We start from the raw sequence: 16,511 nt of genomic DNA, 5'->3' as shown, positions 1-16,511 counted from the left end.
AAAACTTACATATCACCTATCCTCCAGAGCTCATGCTAAAATCCTTACCTAGTCACCCTAGCTTACCTTTACCTATTCTCTCAACTTCTATAAAATTCATTCTGGCGACGAATCTCATCATTCCTCCCACTGCAGGGTGTTGTGAATGTCTTCCACAGTCAATGACAAATTCCCACATTCAAACATTGTATCTTATACTCCTTTTAGTATCTAGTATGGTTCTAATGATCAACCCTTTAAAAGTGAGCTAGCCAGATCTCTTGTAATTCTTCTATATTTATGTGGTATAGAGTTACCCTAGATTTATAGGGTTGCTATTCTAGGTTGTATTATATGTTATGTAAGACTGAGAATCAATTAGCAATTTCTCTATCCCCATGAACAGCCACAGTGAAAACATTAGTAGAAATCGCCTCATTTTTCTATGTATTTAAAATATCTTTTATACTACGTATTCAGAGGTAATGATGTCTTTTTGGTAGGTTTAAACCCCCTTACTTTCTTACAAAAAGAAGAAAAATAGGTTAATGAGTAAACATTTCATTTCAAAATTGGCCTAAGAAATGCAGACTGACCTATTTTTTAAAAAGCTGACTGAAGAAAGGTTTCAGAGAGGAAAGAGATATGGTCAGAATTTGCAACACGGAATAAGCTGGATTTCTGGGAGGTGCTACTAGAACACAGGTTGGCACGTCTCTCTTCCCACCACTAAGAGTGAAAGGGAGTAGATAAAAAGGCAGCTGAGCCCCAAGACACACGGACAAATGTCCAAACTCTCCACTGAGGAGCTGTTTTACTCTTCAGTTGGGCTGGTAACTGTCAAAACATTTGAGACCATGACTACTGGGTAGACCAGCTACTGTGCTCAAAGTACGTGTGAACGCAGCTTTATGACAATGCTCGTGTCTTACGTATCCTATATTATTTCCCAAATTGTAATGTTTCCTGCGCAAAAATAATCTCAATCTATAATTAGCAACTGACCAAATCATAATTCTGATTAGAGAGGCACTTGGCTTGAAAAACAATGGTTATTTTTACTTACATTTCTACAGTACGATATGTAGAGAGGACCTTCGCATAGAGTTCATATATGATCCCCCAAAGGAGGATGAGGTCAGATCTTTTCATCCATGTTTCAGGGGCTTGGAGAGTTTACATTCTGCATGCCAAAGGCTATCTAGCCATTTAAAATATCGTAACTCTGACCCAAAATCATATCTCAAGGCTCTCAATCTAGGGAAAACGGCACAGAATGGGGACAGGGGAGGGAAATAAAATGCAAATGACAGTAGATGAATTTGAGTTCTAACCTTGGCACTCAGCTACCACTACCTAGTAAGGTAACTTTATACAGATCACTGAATTTCAAAAGGCCTCCTTTTCCATCTAAAACTGGAGAAATCTGGACTATTTGTTTTCATTCATTCATTCAAAAATGGTTATTAAGCCCTAATACGTAGGCACTAGGAGATAGAAGATAAATAACACTAGGCTCTTTACCCTAAAATAACTCGCAGATCAGCAGAGGAGACGTAACACATGAACAAATAACCAAAAACCACTGTGATAACAACAAAAGAGACTAGCTTGATGAAAGGCAGGGAAGAGTAATTTAGTAGGAATAAGGATGGGCATTTAAATGTGAATTAAATCTTAAAGGATGAAAAAAATGATCCAGACAAATAGAGGCCACAAAGCCATTCCAGTCAGGGGGAACAGCATGAACAAAGCCTCAGAGTGGAAGAGCTGTGGAGTTTGTGCAGGGAATCAACAAACACAACAAACAAGCACAAACGCTTCATTGTGCCCACATGTGACCACCCAGAAGACACAGGAAGCAAGAGTTGAAAGCAGAAGTCAGACTGACGAGATCCCCACATGATATACTAAAGAAGCTGGACTTCATCCAGTAGGCAATGGCAGGGCCATCACAGTGGAATGGTACGGTGAGGACTTAACTGGGGAATGGTCCCTGTGACAGTCACGAGAAGGTCAGAATGTAAGTGGTCGGTCGAATCTACAGGCAGAGCATCTAGTTAAGAATCTACAATAGAAGACAATAAGCTTGTTCTGGGGTGATTATAGTTTGATTTACAGTTCAAACACTAATCAGCAGAAACAGAAATGGACTGGGAATGGGGTGAAGATGTGAAGGCAGTGGGGGGCGGGCGTAAAGGCATGGAATAGATTCAGGTTTCTGCTTAAGACAGAACTGACATACTGAGGAGTGGCACCTGGGAGGCTCAGTCAGTTGAGCGTCTGACTTGGGCTCAGGTCATGATCTCACAGTTCTTGGGTTCAAGCCCCACGTCAGGCTCTGTGCTGACAGCTCGGAGCCTGAAGCCTGCTTTGGATTCTGTGTTTCCCTCTCTCTCTGCCCCTCCCTCACTCCTGCTCTGTCTCTGTCTCTCAAAGGTAAATAAACATAAGAAAGAAAGAAAGAAAGAAAGAAAGAAAGAAAGAAAGAAAGAGAAAGAAAGAGAAAGAAAGAAAAGAAAGAAAGAAAGAAAGAAAAAAAGAAAGAAAGAAAGAAAGAAAGAGAAAGAAAGAAAGAAAGAAAGAAAGAAAGAAAAAGAAAAGAACTGACATACTGAATACAGGGGGAAGTTGACAAGATTATCTTAAATTCAGCTTAGGACAGGTTGAGTCCCAGAAATACCTAGGCAGAGATATCCGGCAGTGAGTTGACTATAGTAGCCTAGGGCTCAGGAGAGAGGTCTGCCCTGAAGATACATCTTGTGGGAGAATAAACTGCATACAGGTGGTAACTAAAACCTTCAAAGTGAATGTGACCACCCAGGAAAACGGGGACAAAATGAAAAGCTTCCTTGACCAGAACCCAGTTATGTACCATAATCCACGAAACAGGCAAAGGAAGGAAACCAGAAGAGGCATCCCAGAACACAACAGGAGAGGTCACCCCAAGAAAGAAGTGGTGATCGATGGCATGAAATGCAGCCCAAGAGGTCAATCCAGGAAAAGAACAACTGAGAAATGTCTACTGGTCTTAGCAATTAAGTGGTCACTGGAGAACTTACTGAAAGTGGTTTCAATCAAGTGACTAAGAAAGAAAGCTAGACGGCAATGGATTGAGAAATAGAAATATATAAGCACAAACTAACTTTTTGGAAATTTTAAATCTGAAAGGAAGGAATATGAAATTTAGTGAAGATTGGGGAGAGGGATTCGAAGTCCTGGCCGGGTCTCATTCTTCACTTTTTCAGACGGATAAAAAGCCTATTTTGGTAAAACTCAAATAAAACCCACATATATTAAATTGGAAGTAACGTTTTTTAATTATCAGGAAAAACAAGGGACTCATGTAGCCATCAATGGAATATACATATACACATATGTAACATTTTCCAACATACCTTACAAGTACCTGGTAAAATCATCTCTTTTTTCACATACTCCAGGGGGCCAGGGACAGAGGGAAACTGTTGGCCAAGTATCCCTCCCTTGCTCCAACTGTTCCTTCTCTTAATGTTTCATAAAAACATTATGGAACACTAAGGAATATCCTTCTCCCCTGCTTTAACTATTTAACTCCTATTCACTCTTCGAAGGCCTGCTCAAAATCCCCCTCACAGAATCTCAGCATGTAGGAGACAAAAAGGCCTTGCAGGCTCATGACATCCATGTGTTTCTCCCTCTATGCTGAGAGCTTCAGTGAATGATCCCTCTGAGGTCATACTCGTGCCTCGGGGCAAAGCTGGAATCTGAACTACTTCTTCAACCAGCGTCCATTTCACAACTCATCCTTAGGTCCACTTAAGACTGCAAGGAAGTCAAGCTTCAAGAATAATCTATCTTAAATAGTTGATTTAGTGTAAGACCCATGTTAATACACTTCTGAAAACTAAGGAGCTGGTCTATAACTTCACTTGTTGGTTTGTCAACTACCTACGACTACTTGATGATAGAAGTAAAGATTACAGATGTCAACTAATACTTACTTCGTGGATAGGCTGACTGTCAGTCACTAAATAGGATCTCTCCCCCAGAGTGCAGTATTTATTTCCGCCTCTGCCAGTGGAAGTGTTGGAGCAGATGTTGGCAGACTGTGACATACAGTATGTCTTTAAAACTTGTTGGGGTGTGAAATTCATAAGGTCAAAAAATGCTGCATTTTGATCAGCAGATACAGGAGTTCTGTACTTTCATAAATCATTTCAGACAAACCAATACCATTTGCTAGTAAGATAGAGAAACTAAGAAACTGTACTGGCCTTATGGAGGAGATAATGTATGCTGTTAGGGTTTTAAAAGCCAATTTTTTATCATTTTAAAGCAAATGCTCGCTCAGAAGATCTTTAGAGTGAAAATGTGCTCTTAAGTCAACACAAAATACAAGATATTACTTCAATTGACAACAGGATTTTAAAAGTAATTTTCTAGTCAGAGAAAGCCATAAACATCTAATGAGTATTCCAGCGGGGGAAAAATTATTTCCTTAACCAATACATACACATTAAGTGTTCTCACTTGTTAAAAAATGAAATCCCTACATAAGAATCCATTTATATAAATAGAGAGATGTTTGGGTCTTTTAAGTTAGTATTCTTATCACTCAAATGATTTCACAAACCCTTTGGTTTACTGCTTTATCTTACTCTTTAAAAAATTAAGAGATACTATCCATAAAAAGGCTGGGGCTCCATATAATCTTAAAATGACTTTTATGACATTCAAGGACTTTTGTTATCTTGGATATTTTGTTGTTGCTATTTGATATTTTTTATTTTTATTTTTTTTGCTTCCATCTTAACCTCCTACCTTTTCCAAATGTAGCTAACAGAAAACAACACATAACCAAAATCAAAATTAAGAATGGTGTCTAGCTGAAGATTTTATCTCTGTGTTTACCTCTTATGCAAGTTTATTTTAACCTAACGTAACTTTTTAAATGCTTCATTTCCGCGTTAACACAGAAAAACCCTTCTGTTGATTAATCAGTAATACAATCAGCCTAAAGAGCCCGGCATTTCACAGCAATGTTATTTGTTGCCATTATCACAGGCAGCACCATCTTTCAGTTTATTTTGTGCTGTGTTCAAGAAAATATACAGTCCCTAAGTCAATCTTAATTACAAACATTTTTCTGAGATACTTGTAAGGAAGAAAAATTTAACTTCAAACATAAAACCTCCCCAGAAAATAATTTCTAAAGTAAATCATTTGTTTCTCATCAGATGATCAACGAAAAGAGCTAAGATCATGCCAGGAAACCGATCAGAAATGCACTCGGTACCGCAACATCTTACAACCAAGTTCACTCTAGCAACCAAGTTCAAAGGTCTCCAATCATATTTTATGAAGAAAGGCCTGAGGTACATATTTGGGGAACTGTATTTACCACATTTAGGTTCTAACTACATAAAATCTTATACTGTATTGCCTTAGAGAAGGCCATGTATTATTGATAATCAAAGCTGAGAGTTTCCCTGCTCTTAAATACAAACCTGAACTCTTTCATAGGCTTCTCATATATCATAAGGGATCTGACCCGTGAGGTCACACAAGTAAATAGATAGGAGGTGAATCAACAACTATAATTAACTTACTTGCCACTGAAAAGTTGTTGAGGGGATAAGGTAAATCCACATCTTGAGGCTTCTCTTTATATCCAATGAATGAGCCATCTGTCTTCAAAAGGAAGTATCTCGGCCTCCAGTTTTTTATATATTCTCCTACATGAGGAAAGCATGCATGTTAATGCTGGGGGGAAAAAATGAACAGCAGCTTTTATGTGAAAAATCAATTATGGTACAATATATGTCCCACAACACTGGCCTCCAAGAATTTAGTTAGGCAATTTTCTTTTAACTTAGCTTACAAAAGAAAATACATAAGCCTGCAATTAAGATTCAATAAAAACTCAAACATGTTTTGTTTTTAATGATTTCACACTTTGATAATTCATTTGCACCATTATTTCTTCAGAGAATCATTCATCTGAGTACACATTTTGTTCAGTTTTTCATTTTATCAGATGGGCTGTTAGAGCATATTTCAACCATTTTAAAAAGCCTTGGTAAATCATCCACACAGTATCAAGGAATTTCGATGAAAAACACTTATCATAAGGAGGAACATGAAATGGATGTTTATCTTCCAAGTACTACTGACTAATTGTGTCATTTTTTAAGAAGAAAGAGGGGAAAGTCTGTTTTCACTGTTAAATCTTGATCGTAACTTGTTTTAACAACATTTTATTGTTCTGAATAGGGAAATTATCCTCTCTACAATGCTGTAAATAAGTCAAGGAAATGAAGGAACATGGGTGAACAGAGCTTAAAAACCATACACACACTCACACACATTAATAACCGTGAGAACACGTGCTACAATACCAAGCACATGATTGTCAAGAAATGCACTTTATCAAATTTTAACATAAACTGTCACCTCTCTTCCAAAAAGTAAGTTTTTAGCAACCAGATCACAAGTTGCTTACCTAATATGGGACTCTTCTTAATTTTAAGAAACAGGTGTTCCGTGATACCGTAAGAGATGGAAGGCTATCTGGTCTCAAAACTGTCCCCTCTCTACTGGATATTTCTACCTGGTTCTTCAATATCAAATGTTTAATCATAGTACTGCAAACAACTGAAAACAGCCCAACTTTCCCTACAAATCAGCCTCTTCTCTTGATCCCTGTTACCCAAGCTCAAACACCTGGCTGTTGCCTCCCCTTCGGCTCGGTCAGTACTGCCTTCCCCAGTCTCCTATTAGCCTAGCCTGAATGGGGCCCTCGCACCCTGCCTTTCTGCTGTTGTGCCGTGACCACCCCGCTTCCTACTCACCCCCTTCCATCCCAATGCGTCTACCACCTCCAGATTAATCCCATGCCTGGGTGTACCACTTCGATTGCATCACCTGTCTGCTCAAAAATACTCTGACTCCCTGTTTAATCAAGTCTCTTAACAGAAAATGTAAGCCCTTCCATAATCTCACCCCAACATACATTTCAGATATGCAGTGTGCCTCTGAATCAGCGATTCTCAAGGTCCTTCCCTCACACCTCTTTATACTATTAACTGTTACTGAGAACTCCCACAAGCCCATTAATGTAGATCACGTCTAGTTTATTGTATTAGGAACTGAAAAGAAATTTTAAATTCTTCTGTCACTTCCTTTAAGAATAACAATAAACTCATTACATGTAACATAGCTAATATATTTTTATGAAAATTATATTTTCTAAAACAAAAAAAATCAGCAAGAGAGAACTGCTTTACAGTTTTAACAATCTCTCTGATGTTTGGCTTCATAGAAGACAGCCAGGTGCTCGTTATCTGCTTCTGTATTCAATCTATTGTAGTATGTTTGTTTTGGTTTAAAACATAGGAGAGCAATCTGGTTCAAACAGGTATGAAGCTGGAAAAGGGAAGAGCATTCTGACAGTTACAGTGATCTTTCTTTGATACTACATCAGCATTTGACAAGTGGTAGTTTTATGACACCATATCCATGAACTTCCTACACCGGGTTGTGGGAAAATCCACCAGTCAAATGAATCTTTTACATATGCATGGTTTTGTAACATGATACAGTGGGCATTTAGAAAACACTGGTCCGCTGAGTTATACTGACCTTCCCACTACTGACACACCGTATTATGCAAGTATCATCAGAAAAGTAAGCACCGGGAAGCCATCAAGCTCACGATGGCAGATATGTTCAAATTTTTGCTTGAAAACTTGATCTTCCCCATTGGTGGTTAAGGGCTGTCAGTCCTCTTCCTTGCAGTGATGCTTTCTGGGTAAGTGCCAGCCTAGGGCTGCTACTTGACAGAGCTTAATAGTGATTTACCAAATGAATGAATGAATGAATGATACGTATACAAATATCCCAGCACATAAAAGGAACTTAAAGGGCAAGAAAAAGAAAACCTGATTCCCTTCCTCACTTTGTTTTACTGAAAAAATATGGCCCAAATATTGATACACACATGCCAAATTTATAAAACCAGAATGTTAATAAACCCACAGTTCCCATCAAAAAAGATGAAGGAAGTTCCTTTCTTGACTGTCCGTATTATTTTATTTTTCTATTTTTATCTATGGATTCCTACATAAAACTTAAAATCATTAGATATTACTTCCCCAATTAGTGATGGAATATTTAGATTTCAAATGCTACTGTAAAGGAACAGATTCATATCGGTATAAGATGCTATAAGTCTACCAGGCTAAAAAATGAGCAATAGTTTAATAATTACACCAAAGGTAAAACAAATTCATTTTAAATATTTTAATTTTTTTGAATGTTTATATTTATTTTTGAGACAGAGAGAGAGCGTGAGCAGGGGAGGGGCAGAGAGAGGGAGAGACACAGAATCTGAAGCAGGCTCCAGGCTCTGAGCTGTCAGCATAGAGCCCGATGCAGGGCTTGCCAACCATGAGATCATGACAGGAGCCAAAGTTGGACACCCAACTGACTGAGCCACCCAGGCGCCCCATCATTTTAAATATTTTAAAGAAGAAATAATGGGATAGCACTATTTCTTATTTTATGAAAGCACTGAAAACACTTATTCAAGAAATATGAAATTGAAAGAAATAAACATCAAATTTTCATCTCTAAGAATAATTTCCTATCAGCCACTAAGTATTTACATGCTCAGATGCGAGACACGAGATACCACCACATAAATCTTCTTTTTTCTTAAGCAAGTCTTAGGAAATTTCAAATATTTCATATGGTCTACAAGCAGGACTTCTGGTTGCCAAAAAGCGCTCTTAAAAATAAATCTATTGTGCACCCATGACACAGAAAGATTACACCAAGACACTGCAGTAGTCATTCACACAGGAGTAAAAGTCAAAATTTACCTTCTTGACAAAATAGAAATAAGTATTATTTCTCACAAATTTTGGTTAATAATGAGTTGATTCAGTTAAATTGGTCAACAATTATACTATCACATGAAGCTCACAGTGGATCTCAAACTTTCAATGAACACTCTTGATATCTGACTCTTGTTTATAATATGAATAAACTTCCTGAGAAGATGTTTAGAGTACATTTATTTATTTGTTCTGTATGCTGGAGACACAGTCGTGGACAAATAAAAAAGACAAGGATTTTTACTCTTGGAGTTTACACTCCTGACCACATGAGATTTCAGGCACCCCTAAAACTCGGAGAAGCCTTCTGAATACTTCCTGAAAGCAGATCCTTTCGTTTATAGGTTCCCATTGACATTCTCAACTCAAGTTCATACAACAGCATGATGTGCTGGCCTAATTAAATATTTATTTTCTAGTTCCAAAAGTGGAACTGAGAAGAGATTCGTTTTCTGCCAAAGAAATGGGCCTTACCGGGGACACAAATTCACAAGGAGGGAATAAAGCAAAAAAGCAAGCTTTACTGCCACCAACCCAGGCCCAGAACAAAAGAAGAAGATTCCTAGCTCAAGAGATAGAAAAGGTCATAGCTTTTCCCGATACCATGGCAGGAAACTGTGCACACTGGTGGAAAAGGAGAACTGTTCCAGCAGCCTGGGGCTTCCCAAGAAAATCGGACCTTGTCCCACCGGTCATGAAAAAGGACCTGAACACTCTCCTCACTGAGAGTCTGGATAAGGCACACACTCTCAGGCTGCTCTAAAAATATGGCCAAAAAGTCCTCACTTTTATGGGGCTAAGTGCCCGGAACAAAGGTACCCTCTCTGCCTCCAATCCTTTTAAGCCAGACTGCTAAAAGTCAACCACAGCTTGCATTTTAAACACGGCATTTACACCTAAATTTATACGTATTATATGTATTAAAACCAAGTTGTATCATACTTTTATATTTATAGCCCATAGGCTTCAACTATCTAAGACACAGCTTTGTTGTAATGGGGAGAAAGTCTTGTTTAAAAAAGCAGCAGCATTTATGGGGCTCCTATTCAAAACTTACAGCGCGTTGTCATGATCAATCCTCAGCAAGCATCGAGGCCACACCCTCGATGTTGGATAGGTATTTCCAACACCACCTCTTCCCAGCTTTCAATCTACCTTAGTTAAGGGCCCTTTCAATTAGTTCTTACACACTCCTTGGTTGGAGGCTTTATGTATTTTGAAGTCTGCTGGTTCCAATATCAAAACACATATATTTCCCAACGAGGATCCTGAGATTTTGGCCTCTGTAGTGAGCTGAATGGTGACCCTCAAAAGAGATAGACCCTAATCTCTGGGACCTGGGAAAATTACCTACTATGGCAAAAGACGTGATTAAGTTAAGGGTTTTGAGAAGAGGAGCTTATGCTGGATTATCTGGGTGAGCCCTAAATCCAATCACAAGCATCTCGGAAGCAGGTGTAAATGTGAGGCAGGGGGGCTCTGACATCGAGGAGAAGGCCATGTGACTTGTTGCTGCACCACAAGCCAAGGACTGCCTGGGGACACCAGATGCTGGAAAAGCAAGGAATGGATTCTCCTGTGGAGCCTTTGGAGAGAGTGACCCTGCCTGACACCTTGACCTCGAACTTCCAGTGTCTAGAACTACGAGACGATAAATGTCTTGTTTTGGAGCACCCAATTTGTTGTAGTTTGTTACAGTGGCCCTAGAAAGCTTAATGCAGTTTCTTAGCACCACAACCGAAGGCTTGTTTACAGAACCAGAAAAAGATGCCTACTGATTTGTTAAGTTCTTGGCATCAGTGGTAGAGACATACATAGTTAATACCTTCTGAACACAAAGGGAGAAATGCACATCACTCTTATAAACAGGAGAGAGTCCTATTTAGGAAATGCGGGGTTGGAGGAGGCTGTTCCCTAGAGTTCACAGTTTTCTTGGTTACAATCACTTCAGATTCTGGACTTCTGCCAACTTTCTTACATTATTTAATAATTTATTTCCTGTAATCTCTTCAAACACACAAATAAAAAAATCTCAGTGTTTCTGAGCGCGTGTGGCCATACAGAACATTCTTGATTTCCCCAGCCAAGTACAAATAATACTTTGGCTCTCAGTCTTGATCTTTAATAACAACCTCAGATGGGAGATGGTGGGAGTTTAAATCCATGCTAACTCTCCACCTACAATATTCTGAATGAGTACCCCCGTGGGTCATCTTTATTAGGAGATGCGTTCAGCTCAGGGCTGTCCAACCAAGTTGACGGTGTTCACGTCCTACCTGATCTCAAATCACATTTGTATTTAATAATCTTCAACTTACATTCATCCTCGCACACTACAGAGTATTTCATCAGCACTTTGCTGAGAATCACCTTTGCACTTTTAAAGCTGATATCATCAAAAAGTGCAGAGCAGGAGCTAGGAACGTACGTCTAAGGACTAAAAGCAGACTGATTAAAACGTTCAAAGGGTCTTACATCTAGAACTAAGAAATGCTGAGATTTGTTCAGACATACGAACGGAAAAAAGCTGGTATCCTCACAAATGAATCATGTTGACGAGTATTTGCTTCATTCGTTCATTCATTTTTAAGGCTAGGCTGTGTTCCAGAACCTGGTCCTGACCCTAACTCCTTGAGAAGAACTGGCCGAGAACAGCTCAGGAACGCTCATTCATCCACTGGAGGCCCAGCCAACTGTCCTGGGCTATGCTGAAAACAGTCAGGTGAAGTCACGAAGATGTTACTGAAATACATACAGAGACAATCCGATTGAGAAGCAATTGGTACAACTATAGCACTGTTTGTCATGAATCCCATACACATGATCATTTAGAATTTAGATGATACAATTAAGCAGCAGCTTTAAAATAAGCTACTTTCCTTGGACAAAATATGAAGAAAACAAAAGAGCTGATTATCAACAATTGTACTGCAGACACAGTGAAATTCTGATTTCTGTCAGAGACACGGGTGACACGGCTTTTTAAACATGACTAACAGTCACTCATCCGTGCTGTGACACAGGCTTCCGAAGCTAACCGCTCCCTGAGGAAGAGGTGAGGGCATTCTCACGTGCATGGTGGCACCACCGTCTCATCGTAAAGCCAGGAGAACTGCGGGCTCAGCTTTCCTGAGAATATACATATATATGTATATTCTACTGCCACGTTTAATCACAACCCATATTTTCAAGCTATGTTACTATCTGTCTTTGTTGTCTCGGAGAGGAAGAATGAACAGATAAAAGCCACACTGGATGGGTATGTTAATAATTCAGGACTGATGGAGGGGGAGAGCCCACACAAAAAAGAAGCTGGCCATATTATCACCGTGATAAGGCACGTGGGTCCCCTTTTTCAGAGCAAAAGAAAGTCTACTGAAGGCACCTTTGAGGTGACCACAGAGAGTCAGGGTCAATACAGGATCAATACACTTCTCCAGTGAGGCTCAGCTCTTTCCCCGCTCCGCCTCACCCTTCAAGGGCTCCAGGTAAGACGAAATCGTGCTGCAGGGCAAGGACTCTGCAGCCTGGCACCTTGGGTCTGAACCTGGCTCCTCTACTTTCCAGCTGCAGGAACCGCTCCCTGCGCCCCGATCTGAAAAACGAGAAGCGTGGTAGCAGCTCCCGGAAGGACACATTGGGACAGTGCTTACCTGGGCACAGCACAGGCCAGGTTTTGTTACTATTAAGTGGAACCGATGCCATTTACCATACCTCTCCAACCTCACATCCCATACTCCACTCATCCGTACTGCACTTACTCGAGAAGATTGACAGAGATGAGGCAACAGGCAAAACCTGTAGTAAATGTACTCTATCACCCCAAAACAACATCTCTTTAACTAGCGGCAGGTATATAAAACTGGAATCCTACCTAAAGAAATGAAAAGGCTATCCCATATCAAAACACGGCATTGATTTAATACTTCTTCTTTCTTGAGGATATCAGAGTAACTAGTCTTCCCAAAAACAGAGCTAAAATTTTAGGTATCTTTTAGATACCTCTGAATTACTTTTTTAGTTTATTTATTCTTGAGAGAGAGAGAAAGCACACATGAGCACAAGTGGGGAGGGGCAGAGACACGGGGAGACAGTGAATCTGAAGCAGGCTCCAGGCTGTGAGCTGTCAGCATGGAGCCTGATGCGGGGCTCAAACTTATGAGCTGTGAGATCATAACCTGAGCCAAAGTCAGATGCTTAACCCACTGAGCTACCCAGGCGCCCCCTCTGAATTATTTTTATTAAGTGATATACACAGGGTACTGTCCCATGAAAATAAAATAATTTTAAATTTCCAAAGAGCTTTTAAGCCAAAAATATGGCAGCTTTCAAACTGAATTTATAGGACTTTAAGAAATCATTAGTCTTAAATAAAAGTCTTCATGGGACAATTTCTACCTAAGACAAGAAAGAGGTTTCGTGTTGATATCAGTATAAAATCTATTAATTTTGAGGTTCACAGTATAGTTAAGTATTTAGTTGCTTACTGACCGACACCAACCAAATTAATACACATGCATTACCTAAAAGAAATATAGCAGAATCCTTTTCCACTAATAGATTTCCATAAAGAAATATTAGGACCACAAATAAATAAATACTGAATATATAATTCAAAACCATGCGCCACGTCTTAAAGATCTTAAAGCCAAATACAGTTACTGCAGAAACGCACGATGATAAACATAACAAAACATTTGCCATCTCTGAAAGAGTCTGTTACATTTTTCTAGAGTGGATTGCGAGTATTCTGTTCAATCAGTTCTAAGTAAAAGCCCTAAGAATGCCTCTCAGGGAATAAAAGAAGTAGAGTTTCTCAATGAAATTATCATCATCCTCTTTTATAAATGTCTTGAAAATAATCTTAAGGAATTATTTTTATATTATCTACACTGCAATGAGCTAGCATAGTAACAATTTTTCAACTGCATGGGGACAACCTGGTAACTTTTTTTTTTTTAAATGGAAGTACTTTTGCATACGCTAAGAGCTTACTAAATACATCTTGATTGGGGTTTCCAGCTCCTACAAACCCCAATGTTTGGGTTATCACGCCCCTTTTATCAAGACCTTTCAAGCACAGTCTTTCCTTGCCCTTGGGCAAAATTCCAAGCGTTACTTTCTGTGGTGTCCTCCGTGAGATCTCCTGGACCCTCATCAAGCAGCTCTGGCTGTGTTCTGATGGTCTCCCAGGACTGGGTGGGGTCTACTAAACAGGCCAGAAGCACCCCAGCTCCTTCATTTTCAGGTAACGCTCACAGCTCAAAGAACAAGGTTCTTGAAACACGGTTATTTAGAACCGGAGATAATGGCTTCTAATCGATCCATTCATTCAGAAGTCCAGAATGGGTGTCAAAATATGCAGGAGCTCCGTGAGTACAGAACGAGTGAGACGGGTACAGCACCTGCCCGCAGGGAGCTTTAACTACAGTAGGGCAGCTGGGAGAAGAGAGAACTGGAGAAAAGTGGACGACCGAGCAATAAAATTCAAAGTGAAAAATCCTCCCGCTTCTCTTCGTCGTTTTTAGAGGTCTAGAAAGTCATGGAGGGTGGCAACATCTCCCATGCCTGGCCTCTCCAAACAGCACCCGGTGTGCCTGGTGATGGTGGTCCTCGGTGACGCCGTCTGACACATCACCGTGGGGAGAGGGGCTGGAAGCAGTATCAGCAGAGGATCCTTCCGCATTGCATGGAGACCTGGTTTGCTGCTGTGTGGGTTCCAAGACAAGGCACCGCACCCACTCCTCTCTGAAGCCTCATGACAACACTGGCAGAGGCATAGGAATGGTTCACGATGCTGCTTTCACCCAGCGGGACATGTGACACACCTGAGCTTTCATGTGTCGAGACCGTGCCCGTGAGGTCTATTTCTCTCATGGCTTTCTGCATCGTATTGGTAAATGAGGTCATACTGCAAAACACTCAGACGTTTATGATGATCTCACGCTGGCGGTCTGGCTGTCACACAAGGTCACTGCGAGATCTGTCTGCTCTTGTCCTGGTCAATGTTACCACCGCAACTGACCAGATGGAAGGTGTTTACAATTTTGGTGATTTCTGCGTTGTGCTTCCAAGATGCCTTAAAAGCTTTCCAGATGTACCCACATTCCTCTGCTTTACCACATATGCTCCTTCGTGATTATTTTGAAAAGTATATTATAGTCAAGAAATTTTGCTTCCACTGCATAATGCATGAACTTGTCATTTTTATATTAGGTATGGTTTTCACATCTACTTCCTAAAGAAGGCTGGGATCCATGTTTTGCTTTGAAGCTGAAGCAATGATAAGAAAAGTACTGCACTGAATACCACAAGATGTTACAATGCAAACGTCTCTAAGGTCCTCCGGTACTTTATCTGCTTTATCTTCTGTTATCCAGAAAACTGCACAATGACCATCTATCCTTAAGCATTATGGTATTTGTTTCAAGGTATTTTGTAAATTAGTTCATCAAACCCCGGTTCCCTTCTAGTATGTTTAGACAACATTATACTTTAAACCAAAAATGTGACACTAATTATTCTTCGAAACATAAGGACATCTTACTAGAATTATAGCAGTAAGTTTTACTTTGAGAGAAAAGCAAGGTGAATGGAGAGAGAGAGAAGGAAAGACAAAGAGAGAGAGCAAAACATCCACACAAACTAGCCAACAGAAAAATAGCATCTTGGCAATTTAATGAAGAATAAACCATGAGATTAGTTTACATACCAGTAGATATGTTGTGGAGAATTACTCAATCTGCACTCAGCTTCCTGCTGGGTTCAATGTGAGCTAAATTATTATTTTGCCTACATTTACACCCTTGTAGATTGTGAAGGCAGAGCTTTCTTCTTCATCTGCTTTCTGCATGATAGCAAAAGTCTCCGACTCCACACACTGCGTCAAACACACGGTCATTCCTGGACTATTTTAACAAAGTATCTGGGGCCACAGAACTTTAAACAGTTTGGAAGAAATGGACGTTTTCAAAGACAAAATTGTACAGCTTCTTTACTATAAATATTTTCCATCTCGACACAGGATATTCTCTAAGTGTTTAAATTAGCGTAACATCCTACATTGCATATACAGCAAAGAGCCTTAGTAAATATCAAATATGGAGGCAGCGAGTCCATAACACAAACCTACTCACCATGTATCTCCAGCACCTACCCCAGAGCGGGCTGGCGTTTATCATTAATTGAACAGATAAACCTACCACTGTGTGAAGTATACTCATGTCAGAAAGCTCTCTCACACAGAAATCTCACTCGAACACAACCTATACGGGGTTAGAACACATCTGATGGAGAACAAACACAACCATCAGTGCCTCCCCAGGGCAGTGGTCGGGAGTTGACAGGAGTGCCTGCTCACGGGGAAGAGGCCGTGTCCTCTGGAAAAACCCTCAGGTAATTCAACCCTCCCAGCCCGATATTCAGATTGCTGCCTTAGCAAAAAAACCCCAACACAACAGAATAGGGCTTTATCTTAGACTGTCACCCACGGAGTATCTCCTACAGTAAATTTCCAGAGCACAAGACCCCAAAACGACACTGAGTCGAACCACAAACTCACTCTACGGCTGAATCCATGGCCTTCCTAAGCCCTCTCTCCTCCCCTCCATTCTTCCTAGGCAGCATCCTGCCTGAGACTTGCCTCCCAGCACC

General features: G+C 40.1%; 1 protein-coding gene across 3 annotated transcripts in view; it reads right to left on the bottom strand.

The window, feature by feature from the left end:
- AKT3 (AKT serine/threonine kinase 3) overlaps nucleotides 1–16,511 on the bottom strand; it is a 304,707-nt gene that overhangs the window by 166,165 nt on the left and 122,031 nt on the right. For all 3 annotated transcript variants that reach the window (XM_042926503.1, XM_042926505.1, XM_042926504.1), the window contains exon 3: nucleotides 5,571–5,696. In XM_042926503.1, coding sequence (XP_042782437.1) covers nucleotides 5,571–5,696 — 126 coding nt within the window. The remainder of the gene's footprint in view (nucleotides 1–5,570; nucleotides 5,697–16,511) is intronic.

The sequence above is a fragment of the Panthera leo genome, chromosome F3, assembly GCF_018350215.1.
Source record: "Panthera leo isolate Ple1 chromosome F3, P.leo_Ple1_pat1.1, whole genome shotgun sequence".
NCBI lineage: Eukaryota > Metazoa > Chordata > Mammalia > Carnivora > Felidae > Panthera > Panthera leo.
Note: the sequence above shows the minus strand (reverse complement) of the source record. Positions and strands in the feature narration are given on the sequence as shown.